General features: G+C 38.0%; 1 protein-coding gene across 1 annotated transcript in view; it reads right to left on the bottom strand.

The window, feature by feature from the left end:
• Positions 1–12910, bottom strand: part of BLNK (B cell linker) — a 99700-nt gene extending 86790 nt beyond the window's left edge. The window contains exons 1-2 of the mRNA XM_086466797.1: positions 12836–12910; positions 8063–8125 (exon numbers count right to left, since the gene is read on the bottom strand). Coding sequence (XP_086322923.1) covers positions 8063–8125; positions 12836–12910 — 138 coding nt within the window. The remainder of the gene's footprint in view (positions 1–8062; positions 8126–12835) is intronic.
• Positions 12911–20980: the final 8070 nt, after the last annotated feature.

Raw genomic sequence — 20980 nt, 5'->3', positions numbered from 1 at the left:
CATTTGGAACGTGAGTAGAAATCTTCCGCTGTCACAGAAAAAATTAAGGGGCCACTCCTGCAATGAATACTTTTGCACTGACTCAGGATTTCTTACTACAGGACTACATTGCTAGATCATGGCATTAGACGTTTTTATTAAATTGCTTTTGTAATATTTGAAAACACTTAGCAGGAAAATAATTCAAAATTATTCGATACAAATTCAGTTTCTAAGTGAACATTCATGGGCATCTGTTGATAATGACATTTGACTTTGTATCTTGGTCTAACATTTTGAGTGTTTTCTTTACTAATATTAATACATTAAAAATGAAATTAAAGAATTGATAGCTAAAATCACTTGTGTTCTTATGTGTCAGATAATGATGCATAACTTCACAGTGCCCTAGATTTCAGGAATTATATCTACGTTCAGTAACCTATCTTCATATATATCTTTTGGGGTTTTTTTGAAGAATAAGGATATATACGCAAATTTTGCTTTTGCTTTACAGATGCCTTATGCTTTGTTGAAGATATGTGAATATGTAATACCCTTGTACCTTACTACTTAATTGAAGATGATTGATAAGCAGCAGATGTGCTAAGCTGTAAAATATCTCCCTTTTAGTGCTGGTCTCTTTAAGGTCATTCTTTGATTCTAGTTGCTTTATATGTTTAACAGCGCTTGCCTCGTTTCTGTGGTGTGCTTGTATCATTTTCCTCATTCTGAAATGACTGTAAGTACATGTGATTCTGCTTTTAGAAACGTTTTCCTATTTTATTACAAACAGCAAGAAACAGAAACAAACCCCTCCCTACTTGATAGCCGATGAAGTTTGGGGTGACCTAGGAACCTCTTGCTAACTGTCCCTTCGCTGGCAGCTCCCCTACGTCACTGCAAGAACGGCTAAGGGGAAAAGATTGCACATGTCTGTTTTTTGTTACATTTTCTGCCCTCCATTTTAATGCTTTGCATCCATCTCCCCTGAGGAGAAACTATTTTCTGTTTCCACCTGCCCTGAGAAACTTTCATTTTAAACAGGTTTAACAGTGTTTTCAAAGTCTGTAAAGCACTTGCTGTGTGGGTACCTGGAAATGAAGGTATGAAAATGAAATGAAAAAAATACCCTTCTTGTACCTGGGCCAGCTCAGCTGCCTTTGTCAGGGAACCTCTACAGTTGAGAAGGATGGACATGAGGAAAACCCATAGGACTACATATCAATGAGAAATGTCAACAGGAGAAATTTCCTTTCATGAACAATAGGACTTAATTGAGGAGAAAAAGGAAGGAGGACCCTGGCTGAAAGACAAGCAGAAGCAAAGCACTAGGTGTTGGAAGGCACCTAAGGCAAGGATGTGTAAAGGGGAGGGGGCAAAAAGGGGCTTAACCCCTGCAAAGAATATTGGGGAAATGAGAGGGGTGTGTGTGTGTGTGTCAGGTGGTGTGAATAGGAGAAAGGAATGTCAGAGAAATAGAAATTGTGCAAAAAGGCAATTAAATTAATGCAGTTAAGTGGCCTAATCACGTTTTGCAGCTCAAAATATGTACTTTTTGTGGTGAACAATTGTTGGTGTTTGTCATGAGGGCATTGTGTGCTTGCCAAAGGCATGACAAACAATGCCTACAACACTTCTACTCACACAAAACGCTTGGGTACCTCAAAAACATTAGTATTGAGGTTTTGTGAGATTATAAACAAGCGTTTTTTTTTTTACTGCTTTCTGAGATAAGTGGTTGTGGTGGTGTAAACTTGCCCCTGGGCCGCCTTATGATGTCAGGACCAGCTAACATTTTGCTCTTGTCTTGACCTCAAAGGCAGTGAGTTTGAGCAACTGGTGTTTTCGCGTCCTGGTTACCATGCAGTGTGCTGAGGTGATTAGGCACTCCCTAACTGCACCTGAAACTCCTGCTGCCTGCAGCGAGTTAGGATGATTGGGTGCTCCTTAACTGTACCTGAAACTCCTCCTGACTGGATCATAGCCCGCTCTGGAAGGAGTTGGAAATAACTGACAAATAGTGGCCAAATACAGAAAGAACAATGACTAAAGTCAATCATCTTGCAATCCTATAAATAGCAAGCCCAAGAGAGAGCCTAATGAAGGGTAACAGGTATGCTTGACGCCTTGACCAGACTGGTAGTGGTTTGGTGCAGGCTTCAGAGGAGGTGAAGTCCTGAGCCATAGCCAGGCCAAGAACACCCCTAGTTTCAGTCTTTTCCAAACTCCCACTGTGGAGCAGAGCAGCACAACAAATATCAACACAGCTGAGTTTGCATTACCAGTAACAGGTGGCTTTTCCAAACTCGTTTATCATGAAACAAAGAAGGTTGTGGGTACAAGGAACCTCATGCCTATCTTTCCATTGCATGTGATCTGATTATGAGCAAACCACTTTAGCCCATAAATGTGACAGCCTAATGGAGCCTTCTTTGAGCTCCCTGGGATTGTAAAAGGCTGTGGCGCAGTATCCCCCCCTGGAGCTGGGATGCCTCTCTGGGTGGATTTTCTGGAGATACCAATGATTGTTTACTGTCAAGTGCCAGTGAATTTGCTATAATTTACTGCAAGTGCAGTAGAAGAATATATTACTGCAAGTATGGTAGGAGAAAGGTTTGGACCATAGGTTAACCTCTGTACTTCTGTGTGTGTGGCTGTACAATTTAACTACTATATTTGTGGGTATATGTATACAATTTAATCTCTGTACCTATCTGTGTCTGTGTATACGTGTGCACAACTTGATTTAGGAAACTATCATATATCTCATGTAAATCCTGCCATTCTCAAATCTTTAACCAAATTACTATGTTGATTATGGTAAATTTTGTTAAATCACCCTAATAAATTACTAATATTTAAGCATTATTATTCCCTTATTCCCTGCACACCTGCCCTTAGACATAGACAGTTGAAAGTCTGAGGCTAAGCCTGGATTCAGCTGCACCTAGACTTCTCTCTGAGAAGGAGTTTAGAAAGCAAGGGGGTCCTTTCTGAATCTCATAACTCAGTGGGAAGGTCTCTCGTACCCTTTACATCTCTAGTCTCTCTATAAATTATCCTAACTCCAGTGTAATTCAATTCTCCCTTGTATGCTTCTTCTGAATATGCAGTAATTAATAAGGTGAACCTTGCCATCAAATTGAACATTGATAAATCTCTGTTAAACTTTGTTAAATTCTACCAAATTAATTCAATTCATTCTATCTCAATAAAACATATTGCTGCTTTTCTGAGTGAGGTGAAGTGCATTCTACTCATTCAGTAGCAAGCAGGATCCTAAACAAGGATTCCTCAAGAAGTGTGATTTAAGTGATTTAAAACACTCATCTGTGACAGTGGTATATTATTGAACGTGGGCTATGGAACTGAGGTATTTAGCTGTCAGCAGCCACCCTGAGAGTGTGACTCAACTGTACCTGCAACTTGCATCATATTTCTGTGTACCTCACCCATATGCAAACTTTCTATGCTTTCTTGATACTGGGAAAAACACTACAAAACTTTTTTTGGCCCTTTCCCAGAGGAATTAGCTTATAAAGAAGTACTTAGCAAACTTCTTATTTCTGTTGTTTAAGTTTCTAATTTCTGTGGTGTATGTAAGACCTAGAAAACCCCCACCCCAACACCCCCAGAAACTCAATGCATTCATAGTTCAAATTTTATTTCTGAAAGTGTACTGGGGTGGATGTCAGATCCAGTTGAACAGAACCTGATGCTGGTTAGCTCTTTCCTAACAGATATCCAAGCAGCCAAAACCAATTTTAATCTGTTCTTCTGCATTCTTCTACCCCATGCTGCTAAAATACCACTTGCAGTATTGAGAAACACTCTCTTAGCTGAAACTGGGGAAGTGATTTAGATCTTGTGGGACTCTGCAGCATTCATATAGCAACAGAGGAGCTCTAGGTGTGGTGTGTTTGGTTGTTGTGGACACTAGAGAAAGCAGATGTGGTTCCTGTCCTTTCCTGTCTGCTGCTTCTGCATTGCAGGGATGGGCAGGAGGGGCCAAGTGAGACAATAGTTGCTTTTTCTCAGTAGCAGTGCTGACATAAATGGATGCCAAAGTACAGCCTCAGTGAGTTGAACCTGGCAAGCTCTGGCAGTGTTTTGCACTGGCAGGGGGAGGCACAAATCTCCCACAGGAAGACACAGGTTCTATTCTCTAAATATTAATTGAAAAATCTCCGCTAGTGTATTGGTGAAGAAAATGGGACTGGTTTTCTCCAAGGCAGTGGTATTCCATCCATGCAATTCAAAACACATTTTGAAATAGCAAGGTAGAGGAGAAATACATGAGAGCTGTTTTGAATCAATGTTATGTTTGAGATTTCTTTTAGTAAATTTCTATATACAAATCCAGTAAGAAAGTTTACCTTTTTTTGGTTCTGAAGTTCAAGTCAAAATGTACTGGGTTTTTTTAATCTTTTAGTCTGTCACTGGGAATTCAAAACAGAATTAAAAAAAACCCCATCAAACAAGCAACCTACTCTTAGAGGGAGCTGAAAAGCAGAGTACAGTGTAGCGACGTCAGACATTAAAAAGCAAGAGAGAATATAATATGGTCTGTGCAATGCAGCTGTGGCTAAATGTAGATTTGCACATTAGGACTAGATTAGCATCATTCAGATGTGACCTGCATATTGAATAACTATCACAAGTATAGTACTATTGATAAAAAATTAAACTGTAAGGTACACTTCAGATCTAATAAACCACCCTTTTGCGTTTTTAGATTCTACACAAGTGTAAAGGAAGAGCTATTACTTCTAAATTTGTATAACATGGATGTAATTTTGGTTCCTATAAAAGATTGCTTTGATACTCAGTGTGTTTATGAAAAACAGTATATAATATTGCTATAAATGTGATTGTCTTTTAGCCAAGACAAGAAATATTCAAAGAAACAACCATATAAATGTTGATTACTCTATTTCTCTTCTGAAACCAGTCAAAATTGATTTAAGGTGTTGTGGCCAACTTACCACAGATTATGTGGCTACAGTGCCTGCATGCCTTAACTTTGAACATGTTAAACTTCAAAAAGACCTTGGTATTGATAAAGCCATGTGATTCACTTTCAAATAAAATGTAATTTGCATTTAACATAAAGGAGGTGGTGTGCAGGAAGGCCACCTAAGAAGTTATGTGTTAGCTAAGTGGTGAGCCTTAGGATATTACTTTCTGCAGCATTTCCCCAACTTTTGATAACATTCTTTCTCTGGAAAAACTAAAAAAAAATGAGTGTCCTCACTGAAACCACAGAGGAAACAGAGGCACAGCTGGTGTGTTTGTGTATATCCTGTGATAAATGTGCAGCACACTGGCTGCACAAGTTTCTTTCCAGGAAACGTACCTGCCAGTGAGGCCCACAAGTGGGCCAGCATGCTGCTCACACCCGAGGGGCGTTATCTCTCTGAATTTTGTCATATGTCACTAATACAAACAGCCTTTGCTGCATATGCTTAAGGTGTCAGTGTCATGGCAGAGGTTTGGGCAGGCTGGAGGAATTTTACGGTGAGAGGAAGGGCTTGTCTGAGAGTTGTGAAGGGCTGCTGGTAGGCATTGAGTTGGCTCCGCTCAGGCTGTCCTCTCAGCTCTTACAGGCACTCTTACGTGCTTTCAGCAGCAACAACCATGGATGGAAGACAGTTTTTCAGACCATGCAAAGGTAGACCAGAAAATTGTGCCTCTTTGAGTGTGTGTGTGAGGGGAAGTTCACTAAATTTGCATAGAAGTCACCACAGAGAGTTGCTTTCTTCTTTATCTGCTGGACTAGAAGGAATTTTCTGTCCAGTGATACTTAACAGATCTCATAGCAAAACCAGATCTGTATCTAAATATCCACTAACATCAGGTAGACACATAGAAGTGTTGCAGATATGTTATGAGATCTACACACATGCATAGTGGCAAACTTGTATTTGATTTTTTAAAAGTATTAATATGTGAAGATAAACCTGCCACTGCTGTTTGGCAGATGGCTTCAGACTTGCTCAAATATTTTGTGTTTTATGTGTTTTTAGGTGATTTTTGTTCACTGCGGTCTAGTGATAGACGGCCAGCTTTACTCTAGTGACTTTTAGCTCAGTGTCCAAAGGTGATATTGGACTCCTGTGAAGACTCTGCCGAATGTAGTGAAGTAAATAATATGCCCCTTATAACTGATTGACAAACTGAGGTGCAAACCCCAAGGTACTTGCCAAAGGTAATAAACAGACACAATAAGAGAATTAGCATTTTGGAATTTTGGATTTCCAGACACCTCTATGCAAACCAGCAGATACAGTTAATCACACTTTAAGTGGTGTAGACAGAAACTCAGATTTTCTGAGTGGAATTGTGCATGTTAGCCATCTGGTCCTACATTGTTAAGGTGGATCTACTAACTGTGTTTTCTGAATCAGACACTGTGTAAGAGAGAAGGAACTTTTCATCCCCAGAATAGTATAGCTTTCTTGAATATTAGGCTAGGAGCTTGGAATAAAAAAGTGGGCTATTGCTTTAGTTACTTACAAATTAATATACATATTATGTTGTACATAGGAGAACAACACCTTGTAGTTACTCAAATATTGCTATTAATGACAGCAAAAACATAGCTTCTTGAATCATTATTTTTTTTAGTATTGTCATAATTAATTCTGTTTCAAGCATACCTTATTACAGATTTATCATGTTGACAATACTACTGAGCAATTCAATTAAAAAACACATGAAAGCTGTAGGAAGGTTACTACTGGTGTGTGAGACCTGTCTCATTTTCTCTACAATGCCATCAAAAATAGATGTTGCTTATTGTATCACACATATACTGCCATGTTTTCTGCAGTGCAAAATAATCTTTAAAGATGTGTTAAAGACAATACAGAGCTTGAAGAACATGCTAGCAAATGCTTTCATTTTTAATCACACAGCTTTTGTGTTGCAGACCATCACCAAAGATCATACATTGTTTCCCTTATTTTTTTCACTTGTTTTGACTAGGTTACCGCTAGTGTCTGTAAATATTTCTCAATTCCTTTTCCACTGCTGCTGTATAGTTTACTTGCAGCAGGCACAAGGAGCCAACACATTCGCCCTCAGCTTTAACTTCACTCCCTGTCATCCAGCAATGGAGATTACAGCACCTTTAGCGACTAAATTTATAATGCATGAACGGGACCGGAATCGGTCTGTATTTGACAGCTTTGTTCACCCTACTATGCTAGCACAATTGGTAGTAAGACCCAATTTTACTCTCTGGCCATGCAGTTTTAAACAGAGTGAACCTGTATGCACCTGAGTAGCTGTGGTCCAATGAATCACTTTGCAGGACTGAAGTCCTTGTTAACATAAACAGCAGATGTATCTACTGATGCATCCAGGAAACAGTTCTGTTGAGCATCGAAGTGCCAAGTAAACATAATTTCTCTGCAGTACAAATTATATGTTGTTATACATTATAACAATTATTTTACCTTTAAAACAGATCTTAAAGTTCTCTTACTTCAGTAGCTACACAAATTAAATTAGTGGTAGAGGAATCGCCCCAGTTCAAGGAGTTATTCTATTCATCTTTTCTAATTAGTTGTAATTGATTAACCATACATTTGAAAAATTCTATAGAGGTCAACAAATGCAGTTATCAGATTTTTTTTCAGACATTGTTCCTGGTATCTGTAAACTTTCATTGTAAAATTCATGTAGAATTCTGTGCTAATAAATACTCTTAATCATGCAAGTTTTATGAAAAAGATTTTACATAAACAATGGCTTTAAAATACATTTTTTCTTTAAAAAAACCCCTCTAGGTCACATTTCATGAGACATTCCCTGCCACAGTTGTGTGCTAATGGCTGATTCTACATGTCTGTACTTTCTGTGGAGGGGGAGAAGGGCTGGTTGGGATTTCTGTTGTGCAGTGGGGTTCTTTGAGTCAGAGATGTAAATTAACCCACTAAAATGGGAAATGAGAGCAATTGATGAAGTGTGTATGAAGAAGGAGAACGTCAGATTATTTCCTGGCACTGTAGAGAATAAATGCAAGCCTCATGCTCAAATATGCTTGAATGATGGCTCTTACAAAATATTTGCTTACCAAGAAATGAGAACCACTCATGCCCAGTTTTTCCACAATGACAGCAGATTCAGGCATTCCACACTGAGGCGAGAAAAAAATAGAATTATTAATTTAGTATGAAACTTGACATTTGTAAACAAGGTAATTAATATTTCCATGCTCAAATACTTGGGGTTATGGAAATCTTTGTACTATTTGATGTGGATAATTAGAAAAAGAATATTGGACAGAATAACAGTAATGCTTAGAAAATAGATAATGACTTTCACATAAGAGAAAAGACACAGTATTACCTCTTTCTTAGGAAGAAAGTGTACAGGGGATAAAGGCTGATAAAATTGTGAATGGAGTAGACAGGATGAGATTATAAAGCAATAAATGTAACATAAACGAAACAAGGAGCCCAACAGAAATACACTGCAGAACTTAAATTGCTGTGGGGTACGAGGCGGCCAGCATCAGAAACAGGTTAAAAGGTAGCTTGTGACAAAAGTCTGTCAGTAGCTGTGCCATCACCTCAGGAAATGGTTCTATCACTGACTGCTGGAAAATGAAGCCTATCTAAGAGAAACCTCTGTTGCTACATGCCTGTTTACCAACCCTCTGTGCACACTGGCTGCTGCTTGGCTTCAGCGGCAGATGCTTGAGCTGTGTCTTGCAGTTCCCAGGATAGAGGGACATTGCTGGAAAGAATTCAGGTTCAGAAATGGCATTTCTTTTATGTAACATAGTTGTGGTGGTGGTCTCTTTTAAGAAAGTTGGTGTTGATTATAAATTAAAATGAAAAAGGAATGTCCAGAAGTAGTATCTTTTTATGAGAGAAACTAAAGAATAATTTGGAAAAAAAGTGGACACATTTGATTTCCTTTTTAAAAAGTAGTAAGGAATGGAGCAGGGCTGAAGATGTCCTAACAATCTCATTGCATGTTAGATGGTTTACCCTGGCTTTTCAAAGAAATTACACTGTTATGCATGGAAAGTGGAAAAAAAATTAGAAATCTTTTATTTAAGAATGTACCACTCTTGAAATGATTTTTAGTATTTGTAACGCTTAGCTGTAGATTTCTGTAGCAGTTATGACCAACTCAGACACTAACAGAGAAATATTAGTGAAAATAAATTATTCTTATAGAAATATTTATGTGGCCTTTCTAATATAATTATTTATTTCTAGAATACTTAAAAATTATCATGTTTAAAAACATTCAAAGCATATTTTATCTACTTTTTAATATGAAAATTTCATATTCAGACATAGGTAGTTTGTTTGGCCTGTAAGCCAATATGCTTGAGTTTATAAATTGTTCTTTTATACTATGATTGGGAGACTGCTGCTTGTATGCAATACAGAAGAGATCACAATTCAAAGGAGAGTGCTCTTTAACCGATGTTTGTTTGCTTGATTTGTTAATTTGCCCTCAGTTGCACTGATGTCAGTGGAGAGGCAGAGAATCAAGGGCATGCACATTTTCTAGTCTTGACTTTTGCCCATCTGTTTCTACTTGCTGGCTCTATCTCCATTTATTGTCTCTGATTAACTGCTTTTGTGCTTTACCTTATGCTATTAATCAAACATGTAACTTTTTTTGTAAGGGAAAATTTGATCTTTTTACATGGCTAGCTTGTCAGACAAGCAGACAACAAGCAGGTGTCTCACTACTGGTGTTTAGTGATGACCATGGAACCTTTAATTGTCTTACAAATATGTTAACTCCATAGCTTTAAGATCAGTACTGAGGGACTGCGCTAAATGGCAAATGGAGACCTAGTAGATGAACTCTGAATGCAACATGGAATATCTCAGTGTTGTAGCAGTTATAGTGTAGATGCAAGATAACAGGGAATTACATGCATGGGGCTAAGAGGTTTCCATTATTATTGTCACTTATTCATGAGAGGCAAAAAGCAAAATCAATAGGGTTAATTATTTTTTAGTAGTGAAGTTATTGATTTTATACAAAATGCCTTTCATGAGACTGTAAACACCTTGCAGAATGGTTAGTTAATAACTTATGTACTTTTGACACAAAAATCTGTTTTGGAAATGACATTAAGACTGTTAAAGTTAAGGAAATGCTAAAAAAGCACTATACAAATGTACATAAGCCTTGTACATATATATTATGGCACCAACTTGAATATACCTCTTCTAGCAGACCCAGCCTTAGTCACAGCACGTAAAAGCTGATGTGACTTTCCTGAACTGCTGTTTAATATATTGCGTTCTGTTCAGTGCTCACTGATCGTCTGCTATTTTGTATACCCATACTGCACAGTATTCAAACCTTCTCTGAACCCAGAATGATTTTTTTTTTTTTGTTCAGAGCTGTTCTACAGCACTCTCTTTATTATCTGAGTGCTTCAGAAACATTAATTGACTGCTTTTTCTAAGACCACCCTATGAGATGAAAACTCTATTAGTATGGGGGGGGCTGAGGTGCATGAGAAATAAAACTCATACAATAACTGGTGGTTTTGGATGCATAACTACAGATATTTAGGATCTGTGATATATATATATATATATTTGTATATTTGATATTTTGGCATTTTTACCTTCTGAGCAGAGCTACCACTGTGGCTGCAACTCTTACCTCCCACCACTTCTGCAAATCAGAGCCTGGAATTACAAGTCAAGCACTCAGGAAATGTCATGGTTTTCCTGGGTGACTTGCATGGCTTCAGGTGAAAATGATGAGCTGGGGCAGTGACAGAATCTTATATGTCACGGCAGACTTAAATCAATATTACCATGAATCCATTCTCACTTTTTCAGCAAGCACTGGCCTTGCACACCTTACAATTTCTGTAATGGCCCACCAGAGCAGGGGTTTCTATGCATTGAAAGGGCAGGCTTCTGTGAATAGAGAAGGCAGTACATGAAGAAGCAATTACAGACTATCATGATGTGTATGTAAAAGGGAGCAAATTCAGGTTATAGAGGTAATCCCAGTTCTGGCACTTTTGAGTGCTTGTTTCTGCAACATAGGGCTCATGCCCAGTCTCGTGGAGGGGGGAAGAACCAGAACAGCCCATGGTGCATTGGCTGACTGTGGAAATGATGGTAGTACCTGGTGATCAGGCTCTCTTTGGAGCATTGGCAGCGGGAGCTGAACAGCTCTGTACACGGTGGCTGCAGGAAAATGGCTGCTGCTCCCCAGTGCTAGTCATTGATACACAGAATGGCCAGCCACTCAATGTTGGTTATACTGTGGTAATTAGATCATTTAGCTGCTTTAATCAGTGATGTGAGTGTAAGCATAGGCATTAACAGCTTTTTACAGAGTTGGAAGACTCTGCCTTAACAAGGAGGAACCAGTAGTTATGGCATGCCTGCTGAAATTTCCATGGAAGCCTTTGGTTGTTGAACAACTTTTATTAATTTTCTGTCTTGTATTCTGATGTAGAATTCCAGGGTACTTTAAAATAATTCTATCTTCTATTAATTAGTCTGATTTACTTTAAGCTGAAAGGTTTTGAGCTAATTAATCCTTTGATTAACTGTTCATAGTAAAATTTCACAGTTTAGCTGATAAATTATCGTTATGGTATGAATTAATTCCATGGAACAGGTTAGCTTTCACAATGTGGGGAGGGGCAATAGTCCACCTATGATACATCTGTGTTATAAAGCAGTTTGTGGTTTTGTTTTGTGGTGGTTGTTTTTCTTTTTAGTTGTACAAGAATGAGCATATGTATTTATGCACAAAGCAAGATGGAAAAATAATAATACAAAATGAACATTTTAAACTTTGGCCTACTTTTTATGTGGCTACAAATGGAAGTCCTGTAGAAACCCTTTCTTTGAAAAAGATTGTATGCTTGTTCAACTGAAAAGGATAAGAAGCCTTAATGACAATGAACTCTCACTGCTGGTGTAAAGCAGGTACAGAAAAAGATTGGTGCTTCTACAGTTAGAATTAGGATGAACACAAGACAGAAAAATGCTATATATAAAATTATATAGAGAAACTTGCATTAAAAAAATCCAAAGGAATGTAAATAAGACTATATAAATGCAGTGAAAGGACTTTATTGTGTAAGTTACAGGTAGAAGTCAAAAACTCGAGTCATAGTATTTGGTTAAGTTGCAAGGAAAAATCTGATATAAAAAAAGGGTATATCATGGAGGATATATTTTATGTATCTTGGAGGAGATTATTCAAGTAGTGGAAGGAAGACTGAAGACAAGTTTGGAATATTTTGTACAATTTGGGTTATTTTACATATACTAGAAAGAACAATGCAAAACTAGGAAATGTACAAGCAGACAAAGGAATGATTTAAACAAAAGATCAAGTATGTTAAACTTAAGCAACATCTACCAACCACTATGTGTATATATGTGTTGAGAAGAAAACTTAAACAGTAGATTCTTATTGACAAGCTGTAAATTTTAAAAAGATATTCAAACATAAATATAGACCCACTTTCAGTGAAATGGTTATTTCTTCCCAGCAGGAAGTAAATTGGGATATGAAATACCTTTTCTTTTGTAAGAAATATCCCTGTAAGCAAATATTTTTATATGATTTGCTATGTAGGAGTCCTTAGCTAGGAGCTTCTATTGTGAATTTAATTCCTGTAAAAAACAGGAGAGCACCAAGAAACTCGCATAATATTAATAAGTTACTGCAGGTGACAATTGCTGACTAATCTGTTTTCAGTACTTTTGAATATCTGTGCTAGATTTAAGATAAGATACCTGTTTTTCAAAGATAAATCCAGTAAGAGTTTCTACAAGCTGAATATAGACCGGACTGTCTAAAATGTTACGTACACATTCAGTACCTGTCTTAAGAGATCTGCAACTTGAAAAGCTGTCCAGTTCTCAAATTCCTCTTGAGATGGTAGTTTTGTGGCCATGTTGTTATCCAGTGAGAAAGGCTTGATCTGTATGAGTAGTACTGAACTGTTGCTTCACTGGTTTTTACTGAGCTGCTGTAGAAATCCTAGGAGGAAGTCCTTTTTGCAACTTTTTTCCTGTTTGCTCACTTAAAGTGAACGCCTATAAAGGGTGATTTAGGAAGTAGGAATATTGCCCTATGAGTGACTCTTTCCAGTATAAGGAAATATGCAAATATCTGTCATTACTGAAATCAGTTAAACGAATTCTGCTGAAAATGAGAGTATAAAATATTTCTGAGTCACCAGCACCTTAGAGGTTTAAATATGGATGCTAGTTTTCATATCTATTACAAAAAAAATTAGTGATAGCTGTCTGTTTCCTACCTTGAACTCCTTGATCCAGCTGCTTTGATCTGTCTTCAGATTGCATTTGACTTGCTTGTGGGTTTTGACGTATTGTTCTGTGGTGTTTAGACACAAAAAATAGAGCTCAGTTGCAGAACTTTTACTTCCATATCGTCATATCATATAATCTCATTCTTTATGTCAAGTTTGGACATCATACTTTTGGGCTTAAATAAATCACTCAATTACTCTAAGGTGATGTATGATCTAAAGCTTTGTTGTTGTTTTTTTTTTTATTTTGTCTGTTTTTGTTTCCCCCCCGCCATCATTATTATTACTACTAAAGAACAAATTGTCAATAAATTCATTCTACTGCTACATTATCTTTTCGAAAGGTAGGGCTAACATAAAATGCTTGTACTGAGTCAGACCATAAGCTCATCCAGCCCAGCATCTTCTTTCCTGGCTGTGGTCAGAAGTGAGCTACCTAGGAAACTGTGTAGAAATAGGGCAAGCATGGAGGACTTCCATAGTATTCTTCCAGTCTCCATCCATTTTGAACTCAGGGACCTAGTGGTCTGGGTGTGGTTTCTACATAAACTGCCTGCATATATATCACGTATGTTACACCACTGATTCCCAAATTTGGAGCCATGACCATTATCCTTTAAGGAGGGAGATGTGCAATAGACTGGGCAGGCACAGCCAGGAATCACTCCTGGGCTGCAGGAGGAGGAAGATGGATGTTTTTAGTGGAGTCTGGGGCTTAGATGGAGTAGAGAGGGAGCAGAGCCAAGGAGGGTCAGGATGGGCACTTCTGCCCTCTCACATCCCTGTTTCTGTCCAGCTATGTCCTCTGAGTTGCATCCATGCCCCATTCACAGCCCTTCTCTGCCTCTTCGCCAAAAGACAGAATACACTTTCATTTTGAGAAGAGTGGCATGTGCAATTCTTGACTTGGAGAAGGGGGTAGAGTGCATATTCTAAAATGGAGCAAGGGGGAAATGTTCGAGAACTTTATAGAATGGCAATAAAATTGCAAAGATGCAGCTGCAGCTGCTGAAACAAACCCAGATTATTTTGCTCAGCAGTTCTGAGTCACCATAACAGGACAAGTATGAGAGCTCCCATAAAAGGCTGGAAACCAAGGAATATTATATTCTGCTTTCCAGTTACCCTCCCTGTTTTATTTCCAAGTGCAAAATGGATTTGGGGCACATGTTCAAAGATTAAAATGGATTTCAGCTGAGTCAAAATGTCTGATCTGCTGTCCTTCAAATTTTCCTGCATATATTTTTGCTGTTACAGTGACTGACAGGTCAGTTGTTGCCAGTAAATACTCTTAACTCTTTGCTATCTTGTGACTTTGCAGAACATTGAATCTGGTAAAACTCAACTCCTGGAATTTCAGAAACGCAGAATTGAGATAAAAGTCATTGCAACTTAAACTTGACCTCTTCAGTATAATCTCCAAGTGCCTGGCTGTCACACTACAAGAAAAATTATGTTCAATTTCATAGTGTTCAATGTTTCACAGTGTTGGTTGTGAGTTGTTCCAAGAGGGACAATATCTCCCTGGATGATGGGAGGGAGCCATAATCTCTTCCGCTGTGTGCAGGAGAAGAAGAGAGAGGTACATTCCTTAAGAAGTTTTGCTTGCCTAGTTTAAGTGCAGGAGTGGTTGTGTCAGTAGTGGGGTCTTCATGTATGGTGGAAGTGGGAAGCAGCTAGGTGGTAGGCATGTGAGTTACAGGTTTAGTGGTTGCTGAGGGGAAACAACAAAATACAGATAGCATCAGGAGTAAAACATGAATAAGGTGAAGCGCAGCAATGCTGTTCCTGCAGTACAGGCTGAATTTATTTACTGAGTAGATATAAGCAGTTCTAGTTCAAAACAACTCAAAGGCAGATTACAAAGAGTGTTTTAAGGATTTTGCAATTCAGTGCATGTTGCCAGCAGTACCTGCTCCTCTTCCTACGATTGCCCATTAGGCCACTAGCACTGTCAGTAGTACTGGCATTCAAGGAGCTGCTCCTTGTTGCCTGCCGCCCTCCACTGTTAGGTTCCTACACTGCCTGGTAGTCTGCAGTGCGAGCTGAAGCTTGCCCTGCCAGCTCACCTACCTTGCTGTGCCCAGGCCTCCCTGTTCTCCAGCCTGGTGTCTCTGCTCTCCTCCAACACTAACTTCTGGCTAATTCTCATATCACTGCTTATGTTGACGTTGCCTTAGTTTGTATTCTGGGTTCTCAGGAGAGTATTCTGAAGAAGCCAGTATTTATGCAGTTCACCTCTCTTCACTGAATGAGAGAGATATCTATTTGGGAAGGTCATGTTCCGTTTTATGTTCCCAAAGGGGCTGTGGCAGAGGTGGTTGAACCACATGGACTATAGCTTGCAAGAAATATTTTGCCATTTGTGTTCTAGCCAGATTAAAGATGACAACAAAAAATAAAAATAAGGATGTAAGAAGGCTTGTCTGGGATCCTGCAGCTAGTCTCTCGGTGATGATACTGATGTTGGCTTGATCAGTGTTGTAGTTTTCTTTCCTCAAGTGTATGCAACAAAAATGGAGAATATTACCATGCACTTCCACTTGCTTTCCACTACTCTCAGGAGGATTATTTCAATAATTGTTGGCTAGGAGGATCCCAGATTTGGTTACCAATTCTACTTAGTACCCTCATATTTCTAGTTACTCTATGCAGTATATCACCTTTCATGACAATCCAAGTAAATACGTGCACTTGAACTAACATTGGCTGTGCAGGCAGTGGTGGGTGGATCCTTGAGCAGAATATTGAGGCTTCCAGAGCCCACCAGATAAAGACTGGCCATAGACATCGTTTCTTTCCAAATGTCCAGGTGCCTACACATAACTTTCAAGCGGATTGTAGAGACTTGACTGAGAATCAGCACTAGCCCTGGGCAGGTTGTGCTCACTCGCCACTGAATATTCCCTGGAGCCTCTTGATCTGTCATGGACACTGGCAGACTTAAAAATGGGTTTGGGTGTATGTGCAGGGTGTAAACTCTTATTTTAACTTCTATCTAACTGGAGACATTAACACTTTTCATCTGTACTGTTTACAATGTTAGTGCTCAAATAAAGGCAGAAATCTGATTCTGTGTATTAAGAAACTTCATTTTTTCTGGAGCCCTCTAGCAAAAATAACATCTAGTACTTGAGAACTACCAAATTTCAGAGGAATCTTAGTTGATGTGTGCATTTTATACACCAGGTAATTTGACCTCTAAACAGAAATTCATTCTCGTACATAAAGCAGAGTTTACACATCATTATGGCATACATTTGAATGAATTTTTTTCTTATATTCTGAAATGTGGAAGCCATATAAAAGACATGTTTCTACAGGTTACAGCTCCTTGGAATTTCATAAAGTGATTTCTCAGTCTGTGATTTCACAGAAATAATTAATAAGCAGTATAAAAACTGGTTCCTAGATCATACTACTGGCATTTCTTACTAAATACACCTATATCTTTTCGTAAACATAAGCACTGAATGTGTTAAACTTATTTCAAAGCCTTCAAAGTAAAGTTATGCTTTGCAAAAACCTGTAGCGGCTGCAAGCTGGATGTAACACTGGAATACTGCTCTTAGGATAATATACTTGAGCAAAATATCTTGATGAAGTATTACTGTATGGAAAATATGAACCATTGTCGCTGGGTTTTTTTGCTCCTTTTATACAAAAATAGTGAAAGGAACATGACTTACCATATACTTATTTTTCTTCTCCCAGGCACACATGTTGGAGTTGATTCCAAATAAGTTAAAGGAGCAGTTTCTCATGTCTGCTCTTCCGCCTTAAACTGTCCCATATGTATTTTGTTGTTGTTAGTGTGATTGACAGGCTTGGCGTTCATGGTGGGTGGGAGAAAAACATTCTTAAAATAAAAAGGTAGAAAAATCTCATAGTCTGAATAAGTCTGCAGAGAATGTTGGAAAATTAAGGCTTACTTACAGCTAGAAGTTTGATAAAATTTTGCTAGTAGTTTTGTCTTTTTTTTTTTTTGCTATTTTCATTTTACAGGGAAGAAAAATAACAATAGAATCAACAGAAATCGTAAGGTCTGGAAGGGACATCGGTAGATCTATGCAGGGCTTCAGCAGAGAGGCAGGATCAAATACAACTACAGCAAGTTAGCTCAATCTTGGAATCAGCTTAGTAACCCATTTTTCTAACTGTGGGTTCTTGGGGAAGCAGAAGGTTCACCAAATCCCTGGGTGGTACAGCAGGAGGAAGAACTCTTTATACATTCTGTGTTATACTGCTGGAGGGTGCAAGAGAAAGTGCCTGTTCCTAAGGACAGTTGCTGTCAAAGCATCAGACGGGCTGGACTTGGACATCATCTCTTTGATGAAGAAACAAACCCAGTTTCATTAGCATTTGTTCATAAGTAGAGATTTAGGAAACTCCTGTTCAGCCTTTTCATTTTCAGCACACTCTTCAATTTGCCTCCATCTCATCTGAAAAACAGGGTGGCCAAACTGGTCCCAGTATACTATTCTTTATCCTGTGGTAACTGCTCTTCTGTCTTAGGGATATCTCAATGTACTTTAGAAGTATCCTTTTTATTCAACATCCATGTTATAACAAAAAACTGAATACAATTAAGGCCAGAACAAATTCCTATGGGTCCCTATTTGAAATACCCATTGAGTTTGAAAGTGATTTACAGATATTTTCACAGTGTAAGTCAGATGAACACTTACAATATACGGTACTTTCCTCATGTTTCTTTAGTTTGCGTGTTTTATATGGGACTCCATCAAAAGCCTTAGTGATACGTACTTTGCACCTCTTATCTACTACGTAGCTATCTACTAGGTAGCTATCATACTGAGGAAGGAAATGATACTGGTTTGACACAGTTTGCTCCTGACAAATTGTTTTTTACTGCAATATTAAAGAAACAATTTATAAGTCCGTTGAGGCCCAACATTGCTTTAGTGTATTCGTGAGAATTGAAGTTGGGCTGACCGTTCTGTAGTTCGCTGTCCTCCTTCCTCTCTCATCTTAAAGGATGCCCTTCTTTAGCTACTGTCATTTTACTGATCTACATTATGTGCTGAATTCATAGCACTCAGAGTTCAAGGATAATGCTTTGGCTAGTTCTTTACATAATCTGTATTGAGAATTTCACTGGGTTATTCTTATTTAAATTTCTAATCCACCTTAATATTGGTAATAAATATTCTGATACTGCTGTGGCTGCTATCAAAATTAAGCATCTGGTCACAATCTTTTCTGTGAAGACTAATTAAATACTTCATTTTTCTCTCATATTCATCATTTATTCTCTTTTTCCTGCTAAGGTGTGGATCTGTAATTCCCTCCTGTTTTTCTCACTAATATTTGAGGAGCCACAGTGACTTGAGTGGACTTTGGATGAACCTGTGAGTGAGGGAAGTGTCACAGGCTTTTCCAATGGTGCCACAGATAAGTACTAAGGGAAGGAGTTTCTTATAAAAATGTTTCTGCAGAAAGTAATTGTGTACTTAGAACAGTTTAGCTTAATTGCATTCTGGCATGTACCTTTGTCATTAAATTGCCATTTGGTTTTTGAAATTGGTTTTTTGGAAGTTCTTGTTGAAATGCTAAAAATCATGCACCAAGAAGGTATTCAAAATCACTTCTTTTTATACAGCAATGCTTAAAACTGACATCTGTTCTCACAATAGTAAAACTGTAATGCCAAATCCATAACAACTTTGTCATGGTGTGACCTATCCCATCTTGATTGTAACTCAGAATGTGCTAGACTCAAAAAAATTTTCCTGGGTTTGCAGGAGAAGTGGGATTAAACACTGTAACCGTTCCTATATGACAATATATACTCCAACAGTGGCAACATGTACTATTTTTTTTTGAGTTGCATGTTTTTCCCTACTATGTCAGCCAATTATATGAGCCCTGAAAACGGAGTTCAAGAGTCTTAGGTTCAGACCCAAAGAAGCCTTAAATGGAAGAGAATGAAACCCACAAAAAACAAACCCCAGACCCAAAAAACCTTGCTAAGAATGATTAGCACCACTGCTGTATCAAGGAGACTGTGATTGTAACCTGATTTGAAACCTGTCACCTTCAAATCACTTCCACTATATCCAGTTTGCTGCATAACTATGGCCTCTTTCTTCTTCAGCCTGTTTCTGGGCCATGTCATTCCAGCTGAATTTTAATTATTGCCAAGTGCTAGGTTCTTTTCGTTTGCTGCTTTTGTCAGAGGCTGGATACACAGCATAAAAACCATTGTCTTAAGGACTGTTGCTCTTTGTGTTATCACTCAGCCTTCTAAAACCTATTTATATGGCTTTTGATTGTTAGTTTGACCTTCTCTTCGAATCTAGTAACAGGTTCAGCCATTATTCTAGAGAGATTTTCCCACATCTAACCATGCATTTAAAGTGTACCTATTCTCATAGGTATTTGTTTGTAACCTGAATTTTGCACCTAGTTTTTTTTATCTTTTCAAAAATTTATGTTTTGAACTAGTACAATAAAATATAACAGTAATAAAAACCCAACCTGCTACAAAAGTGACATTGTTCATTAGAAATTCTCTTTGATTTTTTTTTGATGGCTGGAATTGATGGTGTAGTGCTTGGTTGTGATATCCTTCGCAAGCACTCAGTATTCTTTGCAGTCTGACTGAGACTTTTTTGATTTTTATTCTTTTGAACACCTTGGCAGAACTTGCTATCTATTCCTCTAGATTCATATACTGGCTTGTATAGTTTTTACACTTACCATTTTATATCATTTCTTTATAGAACGTCTTTTTCTTTGAAAGTTGTCTGTGTGTTGACTGTTCTCATAAAATATATGAATTTCCATCTGGCGACATTTATACACATTAAAATATGGTGAGTAAATTTCAAAATAGGAAAACAATATTATTTCAATGTCTTGTTTTATCATTTAAATAACTTTCCTAGGCAGCTTAAATTTGAAAAGCTGTGGCTGATGGTTATTTTAAATAATTTTGTTTATATTCTTTTGATGGATTTTGTTAGTATAGTGAATTCTTACTTAAACACTATTGATTATTTTGAGGCTTGTACATTGTTATGTGCGGAAGGTCTTTCATGATGCACATGACTCTTGATATGAAATAAATGGAAAAACGTCAGATTAGTACTTCAACTCCCAGTAGTCATACTAATGCATCATTGCATGGTGTTTTACAGTGGAAGATCTCAACAGGAGTTGACCCTGTAGGTGCTGAATACTGCAATAAATTTAATATAAGAACAAAAATAGTGGATTTTTTTTTGCTGCAGCTTCTTCCCAGGTCCAGAGTTCTTTATCACTGCAATGAACTTGGCTAACTCCAGCTAACTGTAGTTAGAGAAAATTCCAGGTGATGTCTCTAAGAAATCTGCATCGGTATGAGTTCCAAAAGAGGGCTAGAATTAAATAAAAACACAAAGATATGCTTTTATTTCAAGCGCTATGGGTAACACTCATTTGAGGTATAGGCACAAAGGCTGTTCCTCACTCACCCCATGCTTTCACTGTACCCCTTGCAGCCCTTGTAACCTTTGGAACAGCCTCTGATATTTCAGTACATCCGGCTACAAAGCAGCAGTTATGTTGATTTCCACAGTGAACTAGTATTACTTGAGTTCTCTGAATTGATAGTGGCTTGAACCAAAAGAACTTGTCACTGCAGACTTTGGAGTCATAACTGAAGTGTTTGTTGTTAGGACATATTGT

Source organism: Leptosomus discolor, chromosome 6 (genome assembly GCF_034619465.1).
Source record: "Leptosomus discolor isolate bLepDis1 chromosome 6, bLepDis1.hap2, whole genome shotgun sequence".
NCBI lineage: Eukaryota > Metazoa > Chordata > Aves > Leptosomiformes > Leptosomidae > Leptosomus > Leptosomus discolor.
The sequence above is the reverse complement of the archived record's forward strand: the minus strand, read 5'-3'. Positions and strand labels throughout refer to the sequence as shown.